Source organism: Parus major, chromosome 3, assembly GCF_001522545.3.
Source record: "Parus major isolate Abel chromosome 3, Parus_major1.1, whole genome shotgun sequence".
In the NCBI taxonomy this organism is placed as follows: Eukaryota; Metazoa; Chordata; class Aves; order Passeriformes; family Paridae; genus Parus; species Parus major.
Window position 1 is genome coordinate 7,676,373 of NC_031770.1, and position 14,493 is coordinate 7,690,865.

General features: G+C 40.7%; 1 protein-coding gene across 1 annotated transcript in view; it reads left to right on the forward strand.

Moving 5' to 3' along the window:
• PCSK2 (proprotein convertase subtilisin/kexin type 2) overlaps window positions 1–14,493 on the forward strand; it is a 99,527-nt gene extending 85,034 nt beyond the window's left edge. Inside the window, exons 9-12 of the mRNA XM_015623003.3 lie at window positions 5,620–5,835; window positions 7,072–7,172; window positions 9,720–9,947; window positions 13,642–14,493. Coding sequence (XP_015478489.1) covers window positions 5,620–5,835; window positions 7,072–7,172; window positions 9,720–9,947; window positions 13,642–14,128 — 1,032 coding nt within the window. The 3' untranslated portion in view covers window positions 14,129–14,493. The remainder of the gene's footprint in view (window positions 1–5,619; window positions 5,836–7,071; window positions 7,173–9,719; window positions 9,948–13,641) is intronic.

A 14,493-nucleotide genomic window follows, 5' to 3' on the forward strand; every position in this document is an offset into this window, starting at 1 on the left:
CCTGTGGGGTGGCAAACTTTGGCAATCCAAAATATGTTTCCTACTTAAGCTTTCTCTGTGGTATCTCTGAGGTTAAATCAAGATTGCTTGGCTGGCTGTCAGAAATGTGTTTCTGCCTAGATTTTGCTTTAGGTTTTTAACAGTGCCCAAGTCATCAGTATAGGAAAGGAGCAGAGGGATCCAAGAAGTCACAGACTACCAGATTGCTCTAGGCAAATCATCCTGGCAGCTGGAGGAGCCAGGGGAGTGAGGGATGTCAGGGATGCAGGAGCCTGCAGGCAGGCTCCAGAAAACCCTGGCAATACAAAAGATGGGCAGCAGTTCAGGGATGCCAAGGACTCGCTGCCTCCAGTTGGCTTATAGCTGCATAGCCAGATTGCTGGTGAACTGGAAGGTTGGGGAGACCAGAGCAGAATAAGATCTCTGTGTAATCTGGAGGGAGGTCTTGGGAACCCAGTCTGATATTCCCCACCAGCTCACAACAGTGGAAAAATGGTCCCACAGCACTTCCAGACTGTCCTTGCCTTGCTGTGTCCCAGCCAGGGAGTACAACTGTGATTTCATTTTACCTGCCTAGGCTGCAAACTATACTTTCTGCAATAATTAGCAATCATTACTGAAGGATATAGGTTTTAATTACAAAATGTGTGAGGATTTTCAAATAATTCAGTCATGAAGAGAAAGGAATCCTCTTTTCAGAGGAAAATGTAGTCAAAATTAATAGAGGACAGAAACTGTGTCCTGCTCATAACTCAGTAGGACCCCTGAAAAAGATGAGAAGAAACTGTAGGGTTTTTTTGCTTTTCCTGGAAAACCAGTTTATCTCTTGACATAGCAGGCACACAAATTGCTATTAAATTATATATAAAGTGCTGAAACACTTCTGTTTTCCTAGGAGGAAGAATTACAAAACAGCTATCATATGTCAAGCAGAAAGAAAGATGCTTATACAACAATTTGTGCTTTGAATTTGTTCAATAAAGAAATTTTCAGTTCTATAATTTTTTCACATTTTTTTTCAAATGTTTCCCATCTGCATTTGCTTCCATAGGAATGAAACAGTCCACAAACAGCAGACCATTTAGCCATCCTTATCCTGAACTACCTTTTCACTGCACCTAAAAAAAATACCACCTCACAGTCAGGTGCTGCTTTCTTTTCTTCTTACCCCACTCCTACCTGCCTCCTCGTGTCCTGATGATGCCTTTTCCTGGTCTTTAAAATTGAGAGCCAGACATGGTTAAGGGATAAGAGGGTTTTTACCTCAGTATTTTAATAAGGATCCTTTTTTAAATACTGAAGTAAAACCCCTTAACTGTGGGTCATAATCTTTTAAGACCAGGAAAAGGCATGACTGATTCTGTCCTTCCCTGGTACTTTGCTTTTCAGGGCAGGAGCCTGTTCTTTGTTTTTAATTTGTATTGGTTGGAATCTGTTATTCCTGATCTACAGCTGAAGCACTAGTCCATATGAAAAACATGCTCTGAAGGCTGTTAGGTTCCTTCCATCCCTCATCAGGCTGGGTGGCAGTGGGAGAACTGGAGGAGCCATTGCAGGGGCCATGCTGAGTTAGAGGCTGGACTGTTACTCATGGGAGCTTGCCAGCCTTGATGAGAAAGGTCAGGGAAGCTGGAGGAGATTTATTTGTCAAATATACACATTTTTCTCTGGAAGGTGTGATCCAGTCAAAGTTTCAGGAAACACTGGCTCAGGTACTAGCCAGTGGCATGATGAATGAAGAAAACAAGGGGGAAAAGCATAGTTTCAGATATGCCTGAAGCTACGTAAAGTGAGAAAGGCTGAAGTCTTCTGCCAGCTCACTTCTGCATGGTAATTCAGTAAAGACATCTCTCTGGGACTGTGCACTTCTGGAAGATGAGAAAAGGGGTAAGAATATTTCTCAGGGATTTTTTCCTCATAGTGCAGCTTCCCACTGAGGACAGTGGGAATAGAAAACCTGCTGTTTTCCCAAAGGGATCTTCACAGGAACTGTCTGTGCTTTACTAAATATATAGCCTTGCCCAAAATTTAATTCTGGTTTGATTTGAACGGAGAACTGGGCCTCTCTTGGGCTGGTACTAAATGCACCAAGATCCATTTTCAGCTTTGAGTGAGATTTATCTTCAGATGGCTCAGAAGGGGTAATGTCAGGCTATGCATCACTTTTGGAAGAAATGAGCAGGTTTCTACAGGATTCTGGAGGAAAGATACACTTTAAAATGTATTTTACAATCTTGCTGGTGCTGTCTTCTTCCTGACTCTTCCTCCACGCTCCCTCTGGTGGTTATAGTGTATGTTACTACCTGCTTCAATCCCGATTTTGTTCCAAATGTACCACAGCCTGAGTCCCACTAGTAACATTTGTTAGGTTTACATAAGATTGAGATGCAAATTGGAGCTTTCAGATCGCTTTAAATATCATGTTTAGTTAACCCAGCTGGATTTTTTTGCTGGTTTATCATAGAATTATGGAGTGGCTTGAGTAGGAAGGGACCTTAAATGCCATCTAGCTCTAACCCCCTGCTGTGCCATGAGCAGGGATGCCACCCACTAGATCAGGACTAGATCACTTTTATTACTTAAAATTATTTTATTATTATTTTATTAATTATTTTTAAATTTAATTATCTGTTTCTCTGCCATCCAGAGAATTGAAAATGCACTTCTCCTGAAGCTGTGTATTTCTTCCTGACATGATGCCTGAGAACAGCCACTAAGCAGTTTGCCTTTGCAGGCAGTCCCACTGTGGGGTCTGGCTGTGGGACATGTAAGCAACAAGTCCTCAGCATCATTGCAGATAACACAGTTGGGCTGCTGTCAGTTTATTCCAGCAGTGTTTGCTCGTCTTTCCAGTCCTGGCTAGGAAGGAAAGGCAATTGAAATTGGAGTATTAAGAGATTAATTACAGGTTTTAACACTAAGACTCACTTGTAATGCGACTCCCATGAAAGCGATATCCTGAGGCCATTCTCAAGTAACAGTAATTGCAGGCATAAAAACCATCCCAGAGTTTCAGTTCCTCTGTGTATTCCCCTTGCTTCACACCAACAATCTGTTACATGCATTTTCTGCCATTCTGCCACAAATCCCACAAATCTGTGGGGTAAAACACTTGGCAGCACAGAGCAGTCCTGCTGAGCAGGGCTGAGTCTTTTTCTCTGTGCTGGCCACTGCAAAGGTTAACTTCTGCTAGCACTTCACTGAATTTCTCACGTGAAATTGAAGTGTTTCCTTCCCCTTTCAAATGACAAGAAGGGAGATTGTTTAAGAATGGCTCCATACATGACAAGCATCCTCTTCCTGTCAGCAGCAGCCACCTGCTTTCTGTGTTGGACAGCCACCTGCTTTTTTGGGACAGAGCCTGTCCAGAGCCGGTAGAGGGTTGCAAAGTGGTGTGGTGGCTTAGGTGGGCATGGTGGTGGCAAGATTGGGATTTGAAGGCAGTCCAAAGACCAGGTTTGGACCCTGTAAACTAGTGGCAGTCAGAGATATGGAAAGATGGGATATGGAAAAAATCAAGGAAAAAAACTGTTCTTGTTCTAGTGACTTTTTTTATTTTCTTAATTTTTAAATAAATTGTTAGCATGATTTTGTTCTTAAAAGTATGTATTTTTGCAACAGTATCATCCTCCCTTAAAACTGGACTGATACTGAGTCTTTGTGGAAGTTCTTAGCTGGATTTCAGTGAGCTTTTTCATAGTCATTATCTTTATTATGAAAATCTCTGTCCTGAGATGTTACATATCCCAGTGTCAGCAATCCTGCTGTGCAATTCAGTGGATTATAATGCAACTCACTAACGTGCTTGAAATAATGAGGTTGCTCTGTTCAGTGGGGTGCAATGAAAAATAGAAGCTACTGCTGGGAACTCAGATTTGATTTAAAATCCTGACTGAAAAGGTTCCCTATTAAAATGCCACTGCAGGTTACTAAGTTTGTATATTCATTAACTTCCATTTCATGCTGGGCAATGAGAAGACCAGAAGAAATTTTTTAATCTTTTGCTCAGTGCATCTAAACAGTGTGTTAAATTCCAGCCTTGCAGACTTCAGGTGCTCTTGGAAGTAAATGTTGGATTACTTGAACTAAACACAGAGAGAAATGGTGGCTGTGCTGGAATCAGTTGGAGATCTGAGCTTTGAGTTCCATAGCACTGATCTTTCCTTGAGAGTTGGAGTTCTCAGGTCTGACTCTTTCAGGCAGCTCCTACCTCTTTCTGATTATGGAATTAGAAGGGGCTGGGTTGATGCCTTCCTACTGCCTGCCTCTCTGGAAGCTGGGGAGAGGGTATGGATTTCTTTCATTTAATTAATGGCAAGCCTTTATAGGGGCCCTTCAGCTTCAGTCACTCCTGTCCATCTCAGCATAACTGCTGGGCTGTTTTTCTGTAGATTATTTGTATGGCCTCATAACTTTATTTTCTCCTTAGAAGTAGAAGCTGGTTTGTCTGAAAAACAGCTCTGAGCCAATCATATCTTTGGAAAAAGAAATTCTTGAGAGTAAAAGCTGCTGGTAGAGCTTTTTAGCCATTGTCTGAACCTAACTGAATCTTAAAAACCCAGCCTGTGAGATGACCTTTTAAAAGAACAGTTTTCTTCATGGCACTTAGACCATGACATAAATGCTAATGCATCCATAAAATGTCTTAGCATCTGCCACAGTAGCCTTCAGGGTGTGAAGCAAACCAGGAGATAAATGGAAGTGCACTGTGTACACAGGGTTGCAGAGCTGGCTTTGGATGCCAGTTACCTGGATTTAATAACCTGCATAGGTGTGTCCATTTCAGCTGAAGGTTCATATATGTTGTGTTTGTACCTGTTTTCTCCTTTATAGATGCTCAGCTTTACAATTGGATGTGCAGTTGTTTTGCCAATTGATGGGGGCAATTTAAGGGACCCATACACCAGTAAAAGATGGTCTTATTTTACTACTAAGGCAACACAGATGCAAAATGATACATTTAATAAAACAATAAGCTTACTGTGCGCTTTGCTTCAACAAAAAAAATAAGCAAGATAATGCACCTAATTAGTACAATATGGGAGAGAGAGAATCGTGATTGAGAGATACACATCACCAATTGCCCAAGTATTTACCATTATCCAGAGCCTGCAGTCGCTGGTTGTGTTGTGGTGGCGATTTGGAGAACTTCCCAGGGAATTGGGAGGTCCTAGAAGTGAGCTGACTCGCTAAGTGAGGTCTCCAAAGCCACTGCAAATGGGGGGGGGTTTCAGCTTTTAAAGCACACTGCCTGACCAGCTGGGACCAGGCCAGAGCCCAGCCCACTCTGGGGGTAGGGGTTTCTTGTAAAGAAACCTCTGGTGATGTCAGCTGGGAAGGTTTCTTAAAATGATCCATTTATTAACATATCTTGCTGATAATTACGCAAGGTTATGTAAAAGTTCCTATAGCAGATGGTTTCACGTTAAAGTGGTTTGGTCAGTCTGTATGCAAGGTTCTTCTGTTAAATGGCTAACACAGACAGTATCTGTTACAGGATTTTCTGGATTCATCTAAGCCAGCTTTGGCTTGGGCCAAAGAAGCACTTCAGAAGTTTTAAGCTGCTGCTATCTCCTATTTGCTGTTTAACTCCAGAGGGTCGATTTTCCCCTCTCACAGGGCCGGGGTGGAAAAGGCAGCATCTATGTCTGGGCCTCTGGAGATGGAGGCAGCTATGATGACTGTAACTGTGATGGCTATGCATCCAGCATGTGGACAATCTCCATCAATTCTGCCATAAACGATGGACGGACAGCTCTGTATGATGAAAGCTGCTCTTCAACCTTAGCCTCCACCTTTAGTAATGGCAGGAAGAGAAATCCGGAGGCTGGCGTGGTGAGTCCTGATACTATTGTGCTGTTGTGGCTGTCTTTGTGCATGATGTATGTCTATCTGTGTGACCTATTGCAGCTCTGTGTACTTTGGAGCAGCAGATGGTTCTTTGTTGAGATGAATATTTTCTCATTTGCAGTATGTGATGGTGCCAAAACTGTCAGCTGAGAAGATGTGGGATTTTTTGCAGAGAACAGCAATGATCTTCCATCTTTTAGAGCTTCAGAGGAAAGTTGGCGCTTTCCTTTATCAGAAATCAGATTATGAAGTTCAGCTGCCCTCTTTCTGGAGGACAGTGTGACAAAAGGTCTCTGTAAAAATCTAAGTTAACATCTGAGATAATATTTACTTTCACTGGCAGACTTCTGCTGTACAAGCAGCACAGAGCAGAATTAGTCACCCACAGAGGACGTATGGGGGTTCAGCTCACCACAGCCTGCTGTTGCTGCAGGGCTATACCTACAGCTGGAAAACAGGCAGGTTCTGTTCAGTTGTATTTGGGATTCTCTTCCACTGTAGTGATCACTGCTCTTCAGCTCTTCAGCACCTCCAGACTAGACAGGACTTAATTCAGTTTACAGAGTGGAAAATGCAGGTGTACTGACTCAAGGTTAGTTTTCTGCCAAAAGCTATTGTACATTTTCCATGGCTCTGTCTCAAACCCCCCAAGACATATTGTGCAATCCTAAATGCCCACATGCAGTAGCAGACAGAACACTTTCTGGTTTCTCTCTTCTTATCAGCTCTGTGATAGTACCAGCTAAAATGATCTGTAGCATCTTTGTAATTATTGCCATAAAATGCATTTCAAAGGTTTTCTTCTGGTCTTTGCTAGTGACTAATCTGCACAGAAGACAGCAGCCTGGTGCTGCTGCTGCTCTCAGAGTTGGACAAATGTTAAAAAGCTCAATAGTGTTAACAGTTCTAGTTTCAAATCTTTTTGATAATCAGAAAGGAATTTAAGGCTTTTGGTTTAACTGGTTTTATAAGAAATAGATGGGGTTTAAGTAATAGTGAGCCCTGGTTTGCTACCTGACGACTTGCTCTTTAATATATGCTCTAAATGTGTCTCATTGCGGTTTTAAATTGATGCACTCTTCCAAAAACAAAAACAGAACATGGGCACAAACACAATTAAAGAGCAAGGGCACAAACTACACATTCTGTATTTTTCCAGGTCTGTAGCTGCAACGAAGATGGGATAGCTGGTTTCATTAATTACATCTAATATCATTGCAGGCTACAACAGATTTGTACGGCAACTGCACCCTGCGTCATTCGGGCACGTCTGCAGCCGCCCCTGAAGCAGCCGGAGTGTTCGCCCTGGCCCTGGAGGCTAAGTATGCTGTTGAGAAATTCCTCATGAGCTCTAGGGAGGAGAGGACCTGTGGTTTGTTTAATGGTGTTCATCATTTCAGCTGGCTGGCTGTGGCACAAGGCTGCAATAACGAGCCCTAGAGCTGCCTCGTGCAGTAGTGACATGCATGGTGGCTTGCAGATGGAGCAACAGCCTTGCCAAAGTTGCATGGCAGATGTATTTTGGCTGTCTGGCTCTCTCTGTGTCCTCCCCATCCTTTGCATCCAGGGATTAAACCTCTCTAGCACTGTTTGGAGGAGGAGATTATTTAATTTCTCCACTTGTCCTCTGTGAAATGCCCAGCCTACAGAAACATAAGAATGACCCTGTAATATGAGGCAGGAGTTCATCTTGTGACAATGGCAACATCTGCAATGACAGATGCTTAGGAAGAGGACAGAGAATGGGGATTAAGAATGATCTTTCAAGAGCTTTGTCGATCCGTGATTTGTAGAGACAGCAGTGGGTCTCTCCTGTTTAAAAGCCACAGGCAGAGTGATCTTCCTTGAAGTTATCTAACTCTTTTTCAAATTGTCTCTATTTGGCACCTAGGTCATCCAATAACATTCAGTTCCTCAATATTTTTTTTGCAATGGTGGTGTGGAATGTTTTCTTAACCCGTTGCTGGTAGCTTGCTCCTGTGCTGTGTAATTGCTCTGTTACACAAAGGAATAAATATCCATTGTCTATTTACCATCTCCATGGTATTTCTGACACTGGAACCTTTTTAATACCTTGGAGTCATTATCTTCTTCTCAACTGATTAGCCAAAGTTTTCCTTACAATAACTTATACCACCTCTTTACTTTACATGAACTGAGGCAACATTTGTTCAGTTGCAGAGCTTCAGTTGCTGTAACCACAGCATGAAGTGAGTACTATGTGCAGTTTCCTTCAGCAGAGCAGAATAATGGAGATTTGTGAGAGGAGGCCAAGTTTACATTAGCAGAGCAATGACTATCATGCTCAGAACGTGACTTGGTCCAAGTCTCATTTTCCAAGTTTTATACATGTAAAATATATGTCAAATGTTTAGCTTGTGATGTTCATTCCTTCTACTATCAAATTCATTCAGTGGGACAATCACTATGTAAAATATTAATATAACAAACAAAAATATAAATGTTTAATGAATTTTCTAACCACTGGATGTTTAAACTGGACTGGAACCTAAATATCTCAGTAATAATTATCATTCTTCTTCATTTGAGCTACCCAAAAAGACTGGAATTATTCTGCCAAATTATCATGAATAGGAATTAGACTTAATACCCCTGGCTTGCACTAGAATTTCTAGGCTTTGCTGAGAAGGCAGCAGGAGAGAGAAGGAACTGTCAGTGTCTCCTGTATCCTTCTGGCTGTATTGAATTGTATTTTGCAGAGCTATGCTGGATGAGCCTTCCCAGGAATCACTGATGGTCTCCCATGAAGCCTGTTCTTGCCTGCATTATGTGTGCCAGCTCATACACAATATAGGACTGACATGTCTCTCAAGCCAGACCAATCTATGAAATAGAAAGTATAGCTTTAAGATATGTAGCAAGCTCTTAAAAGATTTCAATAAGAATGATGCAAGTGGTATCTTCTTTTCAGCTCTCCTGTGTCACCTTGGGGGAACAACAGTAATTGGCTACTCTGGTGTACATTCAGCATGCACACATGCTTATTTCTTGGGGCACAGAAAGCTAAAAAGCAGATCCTTTTAGGCTGGTGGTTTGAATCAGACATATTGTGATGTTGAAAGAGTTCATCATAAAACAACTGGAATAGCTGTAGTTATGTAGAATTAGAATGTCAGTTCTAAAGCTTTTTAGAATAATAACTGCCCCTCCTGTTATCATAATCACTGTACATCTAGGAAGACAAGAGAAGATGATGAAAGCTAACCATTGCAGCTAGGCAAATATTACTTGAATGCATCCATCTATGCTAATATAAAATGGGTGAAAAACCTCTCCTGTACCTTATACTGCAAAGCTGCAGCCACCCACAGCCCATATATCCATATTCACAGAATCCTGACATTACTAACAGCTGGGTCACTAGAGCTCATCAGCTTCATCAGATTAGGGCTTCTCAGGGTGGATCTTGGAAGGTCCAAGGAAAAAGCAGGAGGAGCAGGCAAGAAAAAGGGGGCAAGATCCAAGAGGAAAGCTAGGTGAAATATTTTTATCATCTTTGAATTTTTTATATTTCTCTCAGGATCTGGTATAATATCTTAATCATTTTATTAGTTTTAAAATTGCATGTTGGATCTATAATGTCTAGTTAAAGTAAGTGTTTTTTAATCAGAAATGATTTTGCAATTTTGGAGAACATATTTGGAAAAGTACTATATAATTCAAACCTGTTCTTGTTCCCGCTGGGATCAATAGAAGCTTTATTATTGATATTTGTGTAGTTACAATTTCAGTGTTATTCACAGAAGCAAATTTTACCCAAAGCTTTACCCAAACAGATTTTTTTTATTTTTTTTTGAGATCTGCTTGGAAACACAGTAATGTTTGTTTCTCATGTTGCTCTTCCATAGCTCACATCTGACATGGAGAGACATGCAGCATCTGACAGTGCTCACCTCCAAGAGGAACCAGCTCCACGATGAGGTTCACAGGTGGCGGAGGAATGGCGTGGGGCTGGAGTTCAACCATTTGTTTGGCTACGGTGTCCTGGATGCAGGAGCAATGGTTAAGATGGCAAAAGACTGGAAGACTGTTCCTGAGAGATTCCATTGTGTTGGGGGGTCAATACAGGAACCTGAGTAAGTGAATAGTCTAGTGGATGGTATTTGGCTTCTCCCAGGCATCTGGGAGACTGCAAGCATACAATTATGTCGACATAGACAGTTAAAGAAATTTAATGAGGGTTTTTTTTTTCTTAAGAAACCCTAACATTACCAGTAATAAGTAGATAAAACATTTTTTATCAACAATGCTTGATGAAATTATATAATCTTTCAGTTCCTGGCTTGCTGGAGCAGTACATTCTATAGCACATCTGTACCCTCACTGCTAGTGCCAGTAGTGTTAATAACAACATCCATTTCTCCTGGGCACTCACAGCTATGTTTGTGCTAAAGTTTCTGTAAATAAAGAGCCTATCCCCAAATGAAATCTGGGAGACTGGCACTGTAAATTATATAAACTGCTGCCACATGAAGTATCTATCAGCCAGGCCATATCTCATTGTGAGATTCTTCAGCGGACAATTTTATCTCCAGAAGACTGAAACAATCATCTGCAGGTACCGGTGATATAGTTTGAACACTACAACATTTATTTGCACTTGCTTTAAGCTCTTCAAATCTCTAATTGCAGGGTAGATAGATTATTCTCTGATTTTCATTTATGTGCTAAAGTGAATGAGTCAACAAGTGAATGAATTAAGACTAATTGACAACAACAGCTTTAGTTTAATTAAAGTAATTGAAATACTAACCTAATAATGACCTAGATTATATCTATACCATTTGAATTTTGACATTTCACTGCCATTTTTGAAGGCAACATTATTACTTGGAAAATAGAAAAAGAAAACAAACTAGGATGTTTGTTGGAAAAAGAAAACAAACCAGGATGCCACCCTAGCACAAAACTCAGCCAGGAAAAGAGTGAGTTTTTCCCCAGCCTTGCAGATTGAATTTGCATGATTCAAGATTCTACCGCTGAGCTCTGAGTTTTAATTTATCTGTCCTGTGCATACTCACAGGTAAAAAACAAATGAGAATGCCAAAGCTATTTTTAAAATATCTCTAGTTTAGTAATAATTAACTGGATAATAATCTCATCTATTATAGGGCAGCTCCATTTATTGCAATGGGGATCATCCTAGAGGAGGAGAGAACATTTCTTTCTGTAGGCTGTGAGGGTGCCCCCCTGACAATTGCCTGACACAGCTATATATTAACAGCACTGCTGTAATTTTTGTGTTCCCCAATGAAAATATCACTGGCAGGAGATAATAAGCATTATGAAGTGCAACATGTACATTTTTTGAATTGCATTGTAAAAATAAAAAAAGTCCCATCATCTCCAGAGATTCCTTGGAATTGAAAACTCTGCACTTCTACTCTGCACGTCTGCTGTGGATAATTGGGTTATTCTTTCAGTTTGGTTTGCTGAAGCAACATTTTCTATATATATTCTCTATATTTTTATTTAAGTATAGATATTTGTATACACAAAATATGCATTTAATATAGATTTATGAAGGTGAGTAGTTGATATGGAGGTGTGTTTCAGAGCAGCACTGTCAATTAAGCAGAAGGCAAGGAAATAATTAACAGACATAATATACTGTGTGCTGAAAGCAATCAGTATTTAAAATAGAAACATTTGTTAGCAATAGGAACTTTTTCTGGCAAGGGTTCTGGCTGGTTTAGGGAAATACAAAGTTTTAAGACGTTGTACATTAGCTGAGGAGCAGGAGCACACAGGAGCTCCCCCTGCTCATCTCTCACTAGGTACTACACATGCAAAAATGGATATAGAAAATATAATCTCCCACAGGACATCTATGCCATGGATATACTATATATATATATATATACTATATATCTACACACACACACACACTCTGCCACACATGTGCAGTGGCACATGGTAAGGCTGTGGAAAATCTGTTTTCTCTTCTGCTCCTTTGTGTGTGGTTTTTTTCCACCACCCCTGCTTCTTTTTGTTTCTTTAGGAAAATTCACCTGGACTACAATCATTAATCTAGTGGAGCAGAGACTATTAGATCCTAATTAATAGGAAAGGTGGAAATAGAGGAAGCCTTTTCTCATGTTTTTAGAGAGCTGAGAGAACTTCTGCAGGGCAGAAGTAGTGGGAACACATTGCTCTTGTTTTTTTGGGCTTTAGCCTTAACAGAAAGACTCACACTATGATGTCCCTCCTCATTAACTGGAGGAGATAAAACACTTATCACATCTCTGGGAATGAAGTAGTGTTTGACAAAGCTTTGTCCACTGTGTGAAAAGGCTGTGAGACAACATGAGTTCAGATTGAATTGAGATTGAGGTTTCCCATGCAGAGAAACTGCAAGCACGTGGCAACTGTGAAATTACAATCCTTCCCCTCTGTCTGCATGTAGTGCATTTTTCTCATGCTTCAGCACATTAAGTATCTCAAGGGTATTATATTAGATGCTCAAATATTTTAGCTATACAATATTTATGTTATTGTGAAAAAGCACAGTTTTTTTCAGTTTAAGGAAAGTGTTCAAATGCCTTGAGGATCTGGATCTGAATGACGATTTGCTCTGCAGGTACTTCCAAGAAGGTAATACTCTATGAAAAGGGACAGAGACTGTCCTGAGCCACTTAATGATGTACCAAGTGTAATATCTGGAGCTCATCTCAAGAAAAAAAAGAATTCCTGGAAGCTAGGCTTGAGTGAAATGCTTTCACTGGTCTCTAAAGAACACAGTATTTCATTAGCAGGCAGAAAAAGCTGGTACTGATTTCTTTTGAAAAGAAGGTATTCATTACCACAGTGTAGTCAATGCCCTTCAAAAGACTCAATTTGACTGCACAGCTGAGGTCAGGGAGAAGCCACTGGAAGACAAGATAATTACAAGGTGGCTGGAGTCTTTTGAGACTTGGTCCCTTTTTTAATGATTGCTGTAATTCTTGTCTTTCTATTATTTCTTTTAGACAGAGGAAAATGTCACACTGCTCGCAGAACACCGATGGTGAAGATGTAGAGCATTTTTTACACTTTCTGTGTATTTTTCCAGCCAGTTTCTGAGGCAGTGGGTAATTGAAGTTGCATCCTGACCCCAACGGGTTTAGAAGGCACTTTACAGCCTCAGCTCCCAGGCCAGACAGCACTTTGGCAACTTAATAAACACATGCAACTTCTTTCCTTGGTGTGTGTGCTCATGTACAGGAGCTGTTTGAGGATGGAAATCTTCATGGAAAAGTATTTTTCAAATGAGCTGAGTCTAAGGTCCCACATTTGTGGTGGCTTCCAAAGCAGAACAAGGACATAGGCTTTAATGTGACTGCACTGAAATTCTGTGCAATTGGTTACTCCAACAGTAGAGAGCCATTTGCTGCTGTCATTTAAGGAAGCTGACACTACTGACTGCTCATGGTTCTTTCACTGAACATGCATATTTATTATTAAATTACCCAATATAGGAGTAAAGTAAAGGTAAGTAAGTAAAGACAACCATTAATGTTAGTCCTTAAAGAGCAGTATGTGCTTCTAAAAATGTATTACTTCTCTCTTTGTGTAGGTGTATATTTCATAATTATTTTCAAATTAAAGTTTTGGTATCATTTTCTAAAAGGAGAACATTCACTTTCTGGCTAAGTTTGCAACTATTATTTCCTTACCTCTTCATGTATGAATAAGGAAAATAATGCAGTGTTTTTCTGCGAGGCACTAGCATAATAATAGCATAAGCCATATTGTACTGTTTTAATTACTTAATTGTCTTCTGACCCACAGAAAGATACCAGCAAGTGGCAAACTGTTCCTCACACTGACAACTGATGCGTGTGAGGGGAAGGAGAACTTTGTCCGGTACCTTGAGCACGTCCAGGCAGTCATAACTGTGAATTCCACTCGGCGGGGAGACCTCAACATCAACATGACCTCACCAATGGGAACAAAGTCCATTTTGCTGAGCCGGCGCCCCAGGGATGATGACTCCAAGGTGGGTTTTGACAAATGGCCTTTCATGACGACTCACACTTGGGGAGAAGACCCCCGAGGCACCTGGGCTCTGGAGATTGGGTTTGTTGGCAGCCAGCCCCAGCGGGGTGTGCTGAAGGAGTGGACACTGATGCTGCACGGGACTCAGAGCGCACCGTATATAGACCAAATCGTAAAAGATTATCAGTCCAAACTGGCCATGTCCAAGAAGGAAGAGCTGGAAGAAGAGTTGGATGAAGCAGTGGAGAGAAGCCTGAAGAGTATACTGAGCAAGAACTAGTGCTGTGTTGCATGACGGTGTCTTTCCTTCCCCAGACCCCTCTACTCACCGTTCTACTATCCAAACCTCTGTGTTAGACGTATTACAATGATTGTCTCTGTAGACAAATTATCACCCTTTCTTGATTTTAAAGTCTTATATCTTGTCTATAATTATTTTAATTGCCACTGAAGCAGTCCATTTTTTAATCTCTAAACCACAAAATATACTCCTACCAAATACTATGTACAGTTTGTGACTGTAAATGATGATTTTTTCTTTTGTGTCAGACAAATAGGTAATAACCTGCAAAGAAGCTAATGGCTTTTCCCTTCATATTTCTGTGGAAAATGTTTGTATTAAAAGAAGAGTGAATTTTAACACTG